Genomic DNA, 16,087 nt, shown 5'->3' on the forward strand with positions numbered 1-16,087 from the left:
CCGCCCCTCTCCCTGAGGCGCGTGCAGCTCGCGCGGCTGCCACAGAAGGAAGGGCTGGACGGAAGCCACGGCGCCGGGAACGGCAGGGGCGGCGGGCGACGGAGGGTGGGCGGCTAGGCGCGCTGGCCGAAGCGCGAGCCGGGGAGGCGGCCGGGGAGGCCCCGGGCCGGGAGGCCGCAGCCCGCGCCGCCGCCCGGAGCCGCGTGCCGCGCGCGGCCGCATCAGCTGAGCGCGCGGCGCGTGTCACGTGGTGCGCGTGTCGAAGGTCACGGCGCGCTCACAATGGAGCTCTCGGAGTATGTGCAGAAAGGCTTCCAGATGCTGGCCGATTCCTGGCTCCTTCGACTCCAACCGCCTTCACGCTTCTCCTCCGGGCGGCTTTCCAGAGCCTGCTGGACGCCCAGGCGGACGAGGCCGTGTTAGGTAAGCCGCTCGGCTCTGAGCTAGATCGGCCTGGGTGGAGGGGCGCTCGGAGAAGAGGAGCGAGACCGAGCGAGAGGGGGAAAACCCCGGGAAGAGGAAGTCTCCGGGCTTTGCCCTTCGCTCCGGACGGAGTGTGGGGATGTGAACCCGGAGCGGACCCTGACCATTGTTCTGTCCCCAGTTGGCACCTGCACACAGCCGGCTACACGTTTCTGGTCTGATTTCTCCTCCCAGTCTCTTTGTTCCTTTGTAAAGCCCGTGTTCGAGTCTTGTTTGTGGCCTAAACATCTAAGGTTTGCAGCCTGGTCTGAGGCAAAGGCTAGTTGACACTTGGACTTCATCAGGGTAGCTCCCTGCAATTCAAGCGTTCAGTGCTAGGCTGGCAAAGGTTTTAAAGGCTCTGTTTCCAAAGAATTACTAGGTCACATAGTGTTGACATTTTCCAATCTAGAGAATACCTCAAGCCCCTGTGATCACTGCAACACCCCAGTTAAGTATGTTTTGCACAGGTCCCACGCCTAGAACTTTAAAATATGGTGCATAATGTTTTGTTCCGCACCAGTTACCAGGAGACGAGTCTCTTTCAAGTGGTCCGGTCAGTGATTGCGAGTGCCGTGTCTGTATGGATTGAAAGCGTATTTTAAGACATCGCTTTTAGATAATTTTCTTAAGTATAAATATCCCAACAATTCAAATTTTGTTTTTTCTGTAGTTTCATGATCTAAACCCTTGTACAAAAAGTATGAAAGTGGAAGTTCTTTAAACGAAAATAGTAACCACCACCTGGGTTAATCTCAAAAAAAAAAAAGGAGAGCTGTCAAAATCGGAAAAATATTTTGAAAATTGTATTTTATATTCTGAACCCGTGTCCCGCTTTTGATGTATTAATGTCCTTGGAGCCAGTTATCCTAAAGTTAATCCATTTTAGAGGGACAGTTTATTCATTCTTAAGTTTACACCATGTAAAATATTTGTCTTCTTATTTTCCTCTGAATATGCTGCATCCAGCGTGTATTGACCACTTTTAGTTTATTTTTTTTTTCCTTTGGGGTTGTACAGTTTGTAAAAAAAAAAAAACACACACACATGAAAAAGTAAGGCAAAATAAAAGAAGGCAATTGGAACCGGTAACAGAATTATTGATGTATGCTCATTTGTTTTCCATTGACCTTGTTGTTCATCTCATTTACTTATAATTGCAGTCTTTAGAGTTAATTCTTTTTGTTATCTTGTTAAAGGGGATTTTTACCCAAATTAAAATACCCATTTTAGAAACATGACGATAAAGAATTTATTATCACAGCCATCACTAGCAATTAATTTATTTAGATCACCCAGACTTGAAACATATCGACCCTGTGGTTTTAAAACATTGTCACACAGCACTGCAACTTACATACTGGAGGGCAGGAAAAGCAAAGAGCTGACAAGTCAACTCTAAGGTACAGGATTTATTTAAATATTCATTTGTTTTCAATAGTATCTTTAAGACTCCAATTTCACTTTTTAAACTTTGGCTTTTCTCCCCCCCTCTAGCACTTATCTAGAAGACTGTAAATTTGATAGAGAGCGAATAGAACTGTTTTGCACGGAATATCAGGTTACTTATTTAAAGTTTTTTAAATTAATAGTTACTATTTTTCTTCTCTTTGCAAAGATGTGTTTTCTTTCTTTCTTTCCCCCTCCAGAATAATAAGAATTCCCTAGAAATCCTACTGGGAAGGTAGGTACTGTATAAGGTGTCAAGCTGAGCCACTTTTCACTTGCAGGTATGAATGGAGAGTCTGGTGTGAAACAAAACAGGGCAAAAAGACAGGGATCTTGACCAAAAGAAAAGGGGGCCAAGGGGCAAAGTGCAACAATTGAGTTAAGCTAATGTTTTTTTAAAGGTAAAGTTTATTGAGATAATTTTTCAATGCTCTTTGACTCTCAGAACTTGAAAATACGGTTTAACATTTTGAATTCAGAGGAGATTGAATTGTGTGTGTGTGAGGTGGGGAGGTAGCCACCATTCTTGGTAGAGAGAAATACTCAAGTCTGAGTCTTCTGTAGATATTATGTACAAAAATTATCATTGTATGGTTTAGTATAGGCAGATCTCTTCCTCATATACTGATGTTTTCTTGGCGTTTGGAATATCAGATAAAGGTAAAGTTGGACAAACTGTTTCTGGGGGGATTTAAGGAACGGAAAAAAAAAAAAAAAAAAAGACTGAAGTGTATGTTTGTGCTCTTTAGACCAATCAACTTCTAGATGTACAGACCTGCATATTTGGTGACCTTAAATGTAGAGGTATTTACACATATGCCGTGTCTAAAATGTAAATGTGTAATGAAATTTAAAATGCCCTTGATTTGCATAAACAGCGTTTTTTTTTTTTCTTCCATAGAACACTGATTCCCGAGCCCAACCCAGAGATTATTTTAGTGCAACATGGAACAATTACAGGTACAGTATAGATCTGTGAATATGCCTGTTGGTTTATAGATGTTTGAGAATTATGCTTATGGAAAGTTCAAAGAACAACTAACCATCTGTCAGGAGACAGTGAAGGTTGTTAAGGATTTAATGGGAAAGGGCTTCAAAGCAGTATTTTAAAGTAGGCTTCACTTTTGAAATTAAGACATTCCTAACAGAATTGGGTTATATTTGCTGTTCCCTCTGGTTAGAACATTTCTGAATTGGTAGTGTTGAGTGTGAATTCCTTCTATTGTGATTAGTTTGATCCAATAAGACACAGCAAAATAAGGGCATGTCTTTGAAAATGTCTTCTTTTACTTTCAGGATTAAAACTTTCAAACAATCTTTAAATGGTTTTAAATGACTTTTTATAAAGAGGAAGTGTACATAAAGTTCTAAAACCTTTCATATTGCCAATGTAGACGGAAACATTCAAAACTACGTTGATTACTGGACAGGAACGATTTATTTCTTACCACTTAAAACAATGAAAAGCATTACTTGAAATTTTGATGAATTTTGAATTTTTCAAAAGGCATCTCCTGTGGAATTGTTTTAATGCAACCATTAATCAAACTTTAAACTCTCTCAGAAAGTGTGAATACAGCGTAATTTTTGTTAGGTAACTGGAGAAATTTAGTTCTGACCTATCTTGCCTGTTAAGAGGATTCGGTTAGAAATTGTATTTCAAATGCGAGGGGAGAGTGGCCCATTTGAAGATGAGCATTTCAGAGGGGAACCTTCTTTTGATCGATAGTGGCTTGCCAAAAGGTTAAAACCCTCGTGAATTTAAACTCGTTTAGAAAGTGCCCCGACTTTTTTTTCTTGCATCTTTCTCAAACTTGGATACTTGTGTCTTGTGTTTTATCCTAAAAACGTGGCATTATAAACGTCTTTTAGGACTTGGTGGGGAAACTTAAAGATGCTTCGAAAAGTCTGGAAAGAGCAACTCAGTTGTAACTTGGGAAAGTTAACGATGCGCCCGGGTGTCGAGGAAGACCAGGAACGCCTTGTCGTCGACCGAACCACCGTTTGTGCGAGCTGGATGTCCTTCTCTTAAGTAGAAAAAAAAAACCGTTGCCTTTTGGATTTATGCCGCTCGTCAATTTTGACACTTTTTTACACGTGTAAAAGAGTTGAGGGAAATTCTGCCTATTTCAGACATCTTCAGCATAAACTGTGCATTGATCCCATTTGGTCTTTTTCAAGTCTCACAAAAGGAAGTAGACAGTATGACACTCTGAATAAATAAGTTGTTCCCACAAAAAGAGTGGTGAGAGTTTGTTTGGATTTGAGTTTGTGTTAATTATTACTTTGAAGACATACATACGATTAGCGTTAACTTTTAACGATCGCCTTTTCTCCGGATTAAAGTTAAACACAGTGGGAAAGCATGCGATCTCCGGGGTTTGTGGAAGACCCCGTTTCGGGACTTGGGGAGCGGACGTGGTCGCCCCGCGGCGGGAGCGGGCCGGTCCCGTTACCTGAGCCGGGGCGGGGGCGGGGGGGGGGGGGGGGGGCTGGCCCGCAGTCGGACCCTCGCCCGCGGGGCTCCCGAGGCCCGGCCCGGCCAGCCCCCGCGCGGAGCCCCTGGCCGGAGCGAGCCGCTGCCCGCGCGCGCGCCCCGCCTCGGCCGCCGGCGGGCGGGGAAGGGGGCCGGCGCGGCCGCGGGAAGACAGGGGCGGGCGCTGTTGTTTCCGCGAGCCCAACTCGGGCGCAGGTTCCGCGCCGCGGCGCCGGAGTCTGGGCCGCAGCCCGTTGGGCTGGCGGGGCCGGGCCGGGGGAGGTGGCCCGGCGCTTTCCTTGGCGGGAGCCAGTGGACGTGTGCGCCGCGGGTGGAGGCGGGCGGCAGAAAGAAAGAATAACGGGGGGTGGGGGGGGTGGGGTGAGCTGAGCTGCGTGCGGGGCCGAAGCGATGCCCGCGCCGGGAGCAGGGTGGCGCGTGTGGCGCTGTGGAGAAATGTCTCCGCAGCCGCGCCAGCGCCGCCGCCGCCGCCGCCGCCGCCGCCGCCGCGCTGAGGCGAGGGGGAGGGGGCCGGGTCGCGCCGCTCGGAGGTGGAGGGGCGGCCCGCGGGCCCGACTACACCGACACTAATTCCCAGGCCGCCCTTAAGGAATGAGGGGAGCACGTGACCCGGTGGGGGGGCGGGCGGGGGGGAGGGGGCGGGCGGACTCTGAGCCATTTTGGAGCCGGTGTCAGTTTCCACTCTGCCTTCAGCGGTGCATTTTTTTTTTTCCACCCTCCCCTCCCCCCCTCCTCATCCTTCCTCCCCTCCCCCCGCCTCTCCGCACGCACACACACGGCGCCCCCCACTCGCCCTCCTCCCCCCACAGCAACTATGAAATAATAATCGTAGTATTAAAGGCAGAGATCGGGGCGAGACAATGGGGATGTTGGCGAGGGAGCCCCGATCCGGATTAGAAACACCTCCCAGCCCCGCAGAATAATACTGATCGCGCCCCCTCCGCGCGCTTCCCTCCCCGAGTGCGAGCGGGAGGAGGCGGCGGCGGCCGAGGAGAGGATGAGAGAGGATGGAGGAGGCCCAGGAGGAGGAGGCGTTGGAGGCCGAGGAGGAGGAGGGAGGAGGGGAGAGGAGAGGATGCCGCGGAGGAGGAGTGAGGCCGAGGCGGAGGAGGAGGATGGAGGGAGGCCGGGCTCGGAGAGCAGCATGAGCCGAGCGCGGCGGCCGCGGCTCCTCTCGGCTGCGCTCGTTGGCCCATTGACAGCGGCGTCTGCACTCGCTTCAAGATGGCCGCTTGGCTCACATTCATTTTCTGCTGAACGACTTTTAACTTTCATTGTCTTTCCGCCCGCTTCGATCGCCTCTCGCCGGCTGGCTTTTTTCCGGGTACGTAGGAGGCGAGGCGCCTCCGGGACGGGCCGGGGGGCTGCGGGGGCCGCGCGGGGCTCGGGCCGGCCGCGGGTGGATGGGGAGCGTCCCCCCCCCCCGCTCCTCTCCGTGCCGGCCGGAGGGCCGCTGACAGCGTTGGCGCCGACCCCGCGCCGCCTCCCGCCTGCCGCCGCCGCCCCGCCGGCCCCGCGCGCCGCCCGGCCCCGCGCGCCGCCCGCTCCCCGCGAGCGCGCGCCCTCCTCCGCCCGCCGACTCCCGCGGCGCCGGGACCGTACCCGCAGCCCGCGCCGCTCCCGCCTCCGCCGGCCGCCTCCGCCAGCCGTCTCGGCGCCGTCTCCAGCCGTCCGCCCGCTCCAGCCCCGTGACGCGCCGCGCGCGGCCCCACGTTTTAGTTCCTTTCTCCCCCGAGCGCCCCTCTACACCCTCGCGACGCACATGGCCCCCGAGAAGAACCTTCTATTTCCAGCCTCCGCGGCTCTCCCCGCCAGGCGCCCTTTGTTGAGAGGGTAGAGTTTGGATGAAACGGGGACGGGTTCCTGAAATCGGGAGCTGCTCGGGTCAAGTGGCTTCCCTCTTCTCCCGAAGAAGGGCTTTGAGGGGTTTGAACGTCCAGAGAATGCCCTCATTTTATAGGGACGGGTTGCGTGGGGGGCAGCGACCCCGCCGAGGTGGATGTTAAACTGGAGAGAGCCCGAACAAAAATGTTATTAACTTAAGTTGGAGGGACACTTGTGTGAAATTGGATGGCTTGTAAGATGGCGGTTCCCAGTTGTTTCCAAGGTCTCCTGCATTTGTGTTTAAAATGGTAAAGTTTTCAAGGTGTTATTTGTTGCGAGTCTTAGATGAGTTCTCGAAACATTACTTGGGACGCGCGCACTGGGAAGTGGGCATTTCAAATTTGGAGCTTTTTTTGGGGTGATGATGGTGACTGGACGTTAGTCTTGCAAGAGGTTTCCTTTCTTCTTTCGCCCCCTCCTTCTTTTTCTCTCCCCCCCCCGCCGCCCCCCACCTCGGTCACTGCAATTTTTCTCTCAGCCTCTCCTATGGGATGCACTTAGAACCGTGACTTAAGTCCACTACGTTTTATAGGTTTTGCTGAATGTCAGCATAGGTCATGTGGTGAAGAGATGCTTTGGAAAAGGAGCACTAAAAAGTTGACTACGTGTGTTTACACAGCCTTTTGGGTTTGACAGCGATAGAGGATGGTGTTTTCCCCCAGAAATTTACAGTTAATAATTGGAAGTAAACAAGTAGAGAGACTTTGATCATTTCCAATTGCAATAAAAGGATTTAGTGGGCTTAGTGGTCACGGTCCAATATTTAAAAGAGAAGCATGTATTTAACCCCTTCTCTTAAAGTAGGCAAAATTCTGGGCATATTTCTCCAAATCCTACTGTAGGTGGGTGGTACCTAGAATGTTGTGAGTGGTTCTGCATATATTTCATAGGAACCTTAACCCCCAAGTTCTGGAAACCCATTATGAGCTACAATAAAGACTTGAAAGTTAAGGATGCAAATCTTTGACAGTATATACTTCATGTGACTGTTAGTATTTGAATTTTATTTTAAGTAGACTGGTCAGAATCCCTTAGAGATTGGGTTCATGAGCAGATTTATAAACTTTTAAGTATCTGAGTTCATTCCCATACATTTGCCCCAGAGTGCAAAGGTGTTTGAAATTACTTACCTGTGCAAATTACATGCATGGTAACAGTGTCTTTGAAGCCATATAAAAGTCATTGCGTGTGCATGTGGATACACACACGTGCTTTTGTAAGAAAATTGAGTATTTAATTGTACTTGATAAATCCATTAATACTCTACCACCAAGTTCCGGGATGGATGGGTGTTAAGTACCCAACTCGGCAAAGCTCTCCCTCAGAGTCAAGTTAACCCAAACTTTACCCATACTTCTGGGCTGTGAACCCCAACTGGGGTTTTGGAGTTCATTTGCATTTCTTAGATTGCAATAGTCAAGCTGATTGTTAACATAAGAGCTTGCTTCTGTTTTGCTTCATTTTGACATGGTGTTAGGCCTCCCAACTAAACTGACAGCCCCCACTGAGTATGGTACAAAGGCAAGTTTTAACTATTGAGTATTTTTACTACTGTGTGGTGCATTTTTTGCTTGCCTGCCTGGCAGTTTCTGTATTGGAACCTAGGAGGGTTTCATTTCTAAGGTGCAAGGGATTGTTTGTTTCCTAAACCTATCAAGCATGTCAAACATTTTGGAAATCATCATTACATTGCCAGTACTCTCAAGTGGTATACAAAGATAAAGAACTGATTTTTATGTTAAGTAATGAAGTGATATTTACTGGCATTATAAATGGCGATAGGACTGTGGCCAAACCAGGTGATTGTGACTTACCTGTTAAAAGCCAACCGGCAGATTTCCCTCCACTGAGGCTTAACTGTTCTGTATGTTAGTATTTGTGTTTGGTGCTTTCTGTACAGCAGAGAAATAAGGCATCTGTTTTTATTGAAGTCCCTTCTCAAACTTCATGTTCGGTGACATTAGTGTGATATGCTATCACAAGGAGACCTAAGTATCACCTTGTTATCTTTCTAGGAAAGGTCCTGTGGTTTCACAAGGAGAGTTTGCTTTAAGAATTAAGGTTTGTCTTTAATCAAGTACAATGGATTTAAATATTGCTACTCTTTTGGGACAGTGCTCCGCCCACAACTCCTCTGCAACCCCAATTAGATTTATTTTAACAACATGTTGACAATATTCTTGTAAACAAGTAATCCAAAGATAACTGAGGAATCACACATGAAGTTTTCTGGTTGAAGTCACTGGTTGCTACTGTGATCACTTTCATAAAAGAGGCTTTGTTTTGTTTTTGCCTTTTTTTTTTTTTTTTTTAGTACTCTAAAGCTGTTAGTTTCAGCCATTGAGGTATGTTGATTGGTATTTCCTTCTTCTGCATTAAAATTCCCTAGGAATTAAAACCTCAGATGCATCTTCAAGTTTCACAAGTTCCTAGATTTCTATTCAGAGCAGTTTTGAGAATGTACTCCACACAGGTCTAGAAACGTGGTCCTATTTTAGGTTCTGAAATGAATGAAGTGGGGGTAAGAAATATATTTTTCAAGAGCACTACACGAAATAATTGACTTTCCTGATTGTCCGCTGGTATATTGTTGCTGACAATTCCCCACCGTGACTTTTCTGTAATATATGGTATCTTTTGGGAATATTATTTCATCGTGTGGGGATTTGTATGGAGGTTAGGCTGAGAAAATGACATTTGTTTTTCTCTCCTATCGTTGCTCTGGGTTGACAAGGTGTTGATTTAGCGTTGGGAATGGGCTGGTCACATGATTCTTTACATATTGTCACTACCGTACCGATTAAGTAGTTTTTCTTGCCTCCAGCATAGTTCAAATAAAACACACGGCTTTGCCCCCTCCTTGTCTTCTTGTAGCACAGATTTCACTTTTTAGCCTTAGCCAAACTTTGTATCGCTAATCTAATCTGCAGGAGAACTTCATATTAGAGAAGAAAGCTTTAAAGAGGTTCAGTTCAATAAACATCTCTGCAATTTGAGCCCTGACGATTTTGGGCTAAGTGCACAGTTGGCAATTCTCAAATGATCCCTTCGTGAAATTTTTGACCTAGTGATTGCTAACAGGAGAGACCGAGTCAAGATCTGAAAGAAGTTCTTCGCACCGAGTCGACTTGGAAAGAGGCCCCCAAGAGTGTCCGAAATGGCCGGGAGTTCGGTTTGCATTTTTCCTCCACCACTCGCGCGCTCCGGGGCCCCCCAGGCTGCCCGCCGGGTTGCCGCGGGCTGGGATCCTGCTCCCCAGCGCCGCGGGCCTCGTGGGGCTGCCCCACCCCCGAGCCGCGCCGCCCGCACCCCACCCCGCCCCCGCGCCAGCCCCGCCCCCGCGCCGGCCCCTCCCCCGCGCCCCGCCGCCGCCCTCCGCCCCGCCGCCCAGCCGCCCCGCACGCCTGCCGAAGCTCCGGGCTCGGCCCGGCTCCGCGCGGAGTTGCAGCGGTGGCCGGATGCCAAGTGTAAGTGTAAGTTGCTATGGAAACCCCGACAGAGGCGAGTTCCGAATCCGGAGCGAGACGGAGCCGCGGGCGCCGCCGGATCCGCCCCTCGCATCCCGGCCCCCGGGCGTCCGCGCGCTCAGGCCCCAGCCCGAGGCCGACTGGAGGTGCTTCTGCGGCCCCAGCACCCAGCTCCGGAAATGCCAGGGATGCAGATAGGGCAGAATTTGTTTTCCCTTTGTATCGCGTGAAAACGTGCCAGGTTCTGGTTGCTGGAACCGCCTAAAACAACAAGAACCCCTGGGAAGCCAGGGCATGCTCACGGATTTTCAGCTGAAGATCCATAAGGAAGTTTTACAATAAATTTGGAGACCTGGAACAAGCCCTGGCGGTTGGTAAATATCTGCGGGGACTGTGTGGCGTCTGCAGCAGCCTTGGGGCTGCTAGGCTAGAGGACAAATGGAAGAAAGAGACCCGAATACTCTCAGCTCCCAGCCCCCACCCCGGACCTTTTCTTCTCCCTCCTGGAATGACCTGAGGGACCAGAAGTTATTTTAGTTGAATCCTCTTTCATCATTTCACTGTAATTGATTTAGGTCTGATTAGTAAATTCCTTCTGTAGAAAACGTTGGGACAGCCCAGCTGTACAGTTTTAAACGAGCTTTATGAACTCCACAGCACTTCAGAGTGTACGGTTACTAGAAGTTGGGAGATAATCTCGTTTCTCTTTCTGTGGATTATAGCCAATATTTCTGTGTCTTGCAGGATCTTTTATCAAGCAGAAATGCATCGAACAACCAGAATCAAGATCACTGAGCTAAATCCCCACCTAATGTGTGTGCTTTGTGGAGGGTACTTCATTGATGCCACAACCATAATAGAATGTCTACATTCCTGTAAGTACAAAGTTTTAGACCTTTTTTAGTGTCATGTGTACTTTCACGTTTCTTTCTGATGTTTGAAAACTATAACAATTCCCTCAGTCCTTGAGAATGTTGGTACAAAGTGATGGAGTTGTTTTCTACTCTTGGATTTGGTGAATTTTTGTTAATGCGTATTTTAAACATTTTATAAGTACAAGTATGCAGTGGACAAGTGTTCTCAGGATATTGATGAAGTTTATTTAATTGGAAATACCTTTTGGCGTTTAGCATTTTCTTACTACTAGTTTTCCATTTTTGACCCTGATTTTAATGCTTAGCATCTAATCTCTAAACTTACAAAACTTCATTTTTCTACGTCTAGTCTGTAAAACATGTATTGTACGTTACTTGGAGACCAGCAAGTATTGTCCTATCTGTGATGTCCAAGTTCACAAAACCAGACCACTACTGAATATAAGGTAAGAAAATGTTTAAAATTAGTCTGTAATTGTTACTGGAATTGCATAATTTAGTGAAGGCTATCCTGTTTTATTTCTTCACACAAAATTTACCCTTGAATCTTCACCTGATGTGTATGCTTTGTGGAGGTTGCTCATTTCTTGCCATTTTAATGATGACTAACTTTAGACAAAGTTGAGAACTGTTCAAGTGGATTTTAAGGTTTTTATTTACACATCTTTAAAAATCTGAATTCGTTCTCCATTTCTGCATTGCTTTATTGACTTTATGACAAGCAGGAATGAGTGTGTTTAAAATACTTCCATTCTTTTCTCTTTATTCTCTTTCCTATTAGCTAATTTAATAACTTGAAAGGCACACGTCTCTTGACTCCATGAGATGTGAAGAATTAATGAATATAAAATAAAAGTATTTTTCTATTGATTGAAGAGTACTACTACATAAAGAAATTTTATTCTCATAATTGTTATCTTACTGATGGAGACTCTCACAATCAAGTAAAATACTATAGGAGAAAGAAAACGAAGAATGTATAGTAACTGATATGAGCATCTAAGGTTTTTGCCATTATAATTAAGAATTTACTTTTCTAATTCTTTTTCAGGTCAGATAAAACTCTCCAAGATATTGTATACAAATTAGTTCCAGGGCTTTTCAAAAGTGAGTAACTTGGTTACAAATGAGTTTTTACAAGGTATTTATCTGTTTTATCTACTATAACAAATGTTTAAGACTTTCTTTTTCCTCCTCTAGATGAAATGAAAAGAAGAAGGGATTTTTATGCAGCTCATCCTTCAGCTGATGGTAAAATCTTTAGAAGGGAAAAGACATTTTACTTGGAGGGAGAACTTATTATTCAGTAATTTATTAAAATTGAGTTTAATTTAAAGTACCACTTCCATCTTCCTACGTAATATTTTAATTACATATTTAATTTTCTAAAATTGAGTTTCAAAATGTCTTCATAGCTGCCAATGGCTCTAACGAAGATAGAGGAGAAGTTGCAGATGAAGATAAAAGAATTATAACTGATGATGAGATAATAAGCTTATCCATTGAATTCTTCGACCAGAACAGGTAAATTTCGTAGGAAATGGGTTTTATGCTAATCCTTTCATGGGTACATTGTTCCACTAATAAGTTATGTTTCTTAGATTGGATCGGAAAGTAACAAAGACAAGGAGAAACCTAAGGAGGAGGTATGTTTCATGTCACAAAAACCTATAGAAGAAACAGCATTTGGCTTCTAGATTTTATGAGGGTGTATGCTGTGCTTTAGAATATGCTAGGGCCAGATGATGCTGTCAAATGGGAGAAAATGATCATATTTGATGTTTAAGAGTGATTTATATCTGATAGTAACTAGATAGAATTTATTTTGTATGTAGTTACTATTCTTACAAAATGCTTTAAAGAATTAATGCTTAATGCTTTGTTTTATTTAAAGTGTTCTTACTATGTCAGGAATCTATTTAGTATCAATAATAGTAAACTCAAAGTGTAGTTAAAAATATAGTCAGTCTCAGCTTTAGTATTCATACCTTTACCATATTGAGGCAATCTAATTAAAACTTTTTTCTTAGCTGAAAAGAATTTTAAGAAATAACTTTTCTAACTGTATTCTTAGGTGAATGATAAGAGATATTTACGTTGCCCAGCAGCAATGACTGTGATGCACCTAAGAAAGTTTCTCAGAAGTAAAATGGACATACCTAATACTTTCCAGGTATCTATCTGCCTTATAGTCTTGGTGCATTTAATGTGGATTTTTTTAAATACAGGACTTAATTGGAACTATCTCTTAAAGTGTTTAGTCTGAATTTTGTTTTATGCTATGAATGTAAATTCCTTCATAATTTCAGGAAATATTTCTTCTCTTTTCCTTTTAAAGTTTCAAGGGGGAGTCTTTCTTTGTCCAGGTGTTTGGAGAGAATGTCTTTTGAAGCATTTTTGGATTGTATTTAGATGACAAAATCTGGATTTACCTTTGTTCTTTATGGTACTTAATAATTGAAGTATCATTTTTCAATAGATCGATGTCATGTATGAAGAGGAACCTTTAAAGGATTACTATACACTAATGGATATTGCCTACATTTACACCTGGAGAAGGGTAAGTAGCATATCTAATACTTGAAGGTTATTGTGGTAAACCGTATTTAAAGAGGACTGATTTTTTTTTTTTTTCCTTTTAACTTTGTAGAATGGTCCGCTTCCTTTGAAATACAGAGTTCGACCTACTTGTAAAAGAATGAAGATCAGTCACCAGAGAGATGGACTGACAAATGCTGGAGAACTGGAAAGTGACTCTGGGAGTGACAAGGCCAACAGCCCAGCAGGAGGTATCCCCTCCACCTCTTCTTGTTTGCCTAGCCCCAGCACTCCAGTTCAGTCTCCTCACCCTCAGTTTCCTCACATTTCCAGTACTATGAACGGAACCAGCAGCAGCCCCAGCGGTAACCACCAATCTTCCTTTGCCAATAGACCTCGAAAATCGTCAGTAAATGGGTCGTCAGCAACTTCTTCTGGTTGATACCTGAGACTGTTAAGGAAAAAAAAATTTTAAGTCCCTGATTTATATAGATATCTCATGCCATTACAGCTTTAGAGATGCTAATACATGTGACTATCGTCCAATTGCTTTCTTTTGTAGTGACATTCAATTTGGCTATAAAAGATGGACTAGATGTGGTATTCATATGGACGTTAATCGAAAAGAAAGATTGTTCCTACAAATTGGTTTCTGAGAAGGCAGGCAAGATGTTTTCCTGTGTGTTAGGAAAGATGGGAAATGGTTTCTGTAACCATGGTTCGGATTTGAAAATACTCTGCAGTGGATATAAACATTGGGCCATAGTTTGTTAATCTCAACTAACGCCTACATTACATTCTCCTTGATTGTTCTTGTTATTATGCTGTTTTGTGAACCTGTAGAAAACAAGTGCTTTTTATCTTGAAGTTCAACAAATGGAAAGAATATGCATAGAATAATGCATTCTATGTAGCCATGTCACTGTGAATAACGACTTCTTGCATATTTAGCCATTTTGATTCCTGTTTGATTTTTACTTCTCTGTTGCTACACAAAACCGATCAAAGGAAAGTAAACTTCAGTTTTACAATCTGTATGCCTAAAAGCGGGTACTACCGTTTATTTTACTGACTTGTTTAAATGATTCGCTTTTGTAAGAATCAGATGGCATTATGCTTGTTGTACAATGCCATATTGGTATATGACATAACAGGAAACAGTATTGTATGATATATTTATAAATACTATAAAGAAAATATTGTGTTTCATGCATTCAGAAATGGTTGTTAAAATTCTCCCAACTGGTTCGACCTTTGCAGATACCCTCTGTTTGAGCCTTATCAGCATAGAATATTTTTAATGTGGATTTCTCATTCTAAATTCTATTTCATTGGAAGCAATTGGCAAATTATAATACTGATTTTCTCTAGTAATACATACTTACTTTTTAAATTGTTGCAGTAAAGAAAAACTTTTAACTAAGGAATTTGGAAATAGTGTCTTCATTTCCTATTGCTTTTGATGGAATGAATGTGTTTTTAAAATGCGTATCCATCACTATAATTCTAAAACAAATTTTTAAGTAAACCAGGAAATTGCTGGAAGAAGGCATTTTATCTGAAATTATTTTAATATGTTGGATAGCAGGAATTTCAAAGTTAAGAGTTGCATTTACAGCTATGAACAATGACGTATGTCCTCTCTCTATTGTCTTGAAATAGAAGCAATTTATTTTTAGCTTCTCCAGGTATTAATTTTTAAACAGAGTGAACATGTTGAATTTAAAATATGAATAATCCCAACAGTTTTCAGTTTGTGTTTTGCTTTGGTCGAACTTGGTGTGTGTTCATCACCCATCAGTTATTTGTGAGGGTGTTTATTCTATATGAATATCGTTTCATGTTTGTATGGGAAAATTGTAGCTAAACATTTCATTGTCCCCAGTCTGCAAAAGAAGCACAATTCTATTGCTTTGTCTTGCTTATAGTCATTAAATCATTACTTTTACATATATTGCTGTTATTTCTGCTTTCTTTAAAGATACAGTAAATGAAGTTTTATGAAACCACGAAATACATATATTTTTATTTTGACCTAAATTTGTACAGTCCCATTGTAAGTGTTGTTTCTAATTATAGATGTAAAATTAAATTTCATTTGTAATGGGGAAATTCCAATAAAAAGGATATTCATTTAGAAAATAGCTAAGACTTTAATAAAATTTGATATGAAAAGCACAATGTGCAGAAGTTTTGGAAACCCTATTGTGGATTACAACAGGTAAAAAAACTAAAGAGAATCAATTGCTGTCTTAAATAGTGATGTTGCTAAGAAGTACATGCTTTGTTGTATAATAGCTTGAAAGCCCAGTTGAAAGATGTATCTGTTTATTTACTCTACAATCTTTGAAGTAAAAGTTACCCATGTTTGCCAATTTTGGTGAATTTAACTCATTTTTCTAGGCTTCTCAAGTTTTTCATGATGTTATCTAAGAAAGCAAAGTTAGTTAATGGAAATTTCAAATGATATTTTTACTTTGGATGATCATGTATATAAAGAATGAAAAAATATTTTTCAAAGACTAAAAAAACTTCAAATGCTAGTGGACCTGTCGCTTGACTTACACAAAATCAAGTTGTGAACTCAACACAGAACCCAAAGACTTTACATCTCAACCTTTTTATGATGGACTTATTTTTGGAATTCCTTATTAAAATATCAGATATTGCATTTATGGCTTCCTTAACACTGTTTTACCATTCTTGAAAACATGCATTTATTTTGCTTGAAAGGATTTTCCCCCCATTCCCTTTGAAAATTGCTTAAGCGTTAAAGGGTATTTCAACTAAAATGTCTCTGTCTTTTAATAAAACAGAAGATTACGTTTTGCATCCCCCCATAACCAGCTTTCACAGTTCTGACAATTAAGATTGAAAACTTTTGCTAAGCTACCACTTTAAAACATTTCAATCTT

The 16,087-nt window shown here is 43.3% G+C and overlaps 1 protein-coding gene across 1 annotated transcript; it reads left to right on the forward strand.

The window, feature by feature from the left end:
* Positions 1-245: 245 nt before the first annotated feature.
* Positions 246-15,548, forward strand: LOC115518114 (polycomb complex protein BMI-1-like). The gene is given in 19 exon segments (XM_030321409.1): positions 246-330; positions 332-352; positions 354-423; positions 1,753-1,835; positions 1,837-1,865; positions 1,960-2,023; positions 2,112-2,146; positions 2,813-2,847; positions 2,850-2,871; positions 10,504-10,634; positions 10,984-11,080; positions 11,686-11,741; positions 11,835-11,885; positions 12,050-12,158; positions 12,236-12,246; positions 12,249-12,280; positions 12,709-12,807; positions 13,114-13,194; positions 13,285-15,548. Coding segments are annotated over 19 exon segments (1,404 nt in total). The 5' UTR covers positions 246-282; the 3' UTR covers positions 13,615-15,548.
* Positions 15,549-16,087: the final 539 nt, after the last annotated feature.

The sequence above is a fragment of the Lynx canadensis genome, chromosome B4, assembly GCF_007474595.2.
Source record: "Lynx canadensis isolate LIC74 chromosome B4, mLynCan4.pri.v2, whole genome shotgun sequence".
Lineage (NCBI taxonomy): Eukaryota > Metazoa > Chordata > Mammalia > Carnivora > Felidae > Lynx > Lynx canadensis.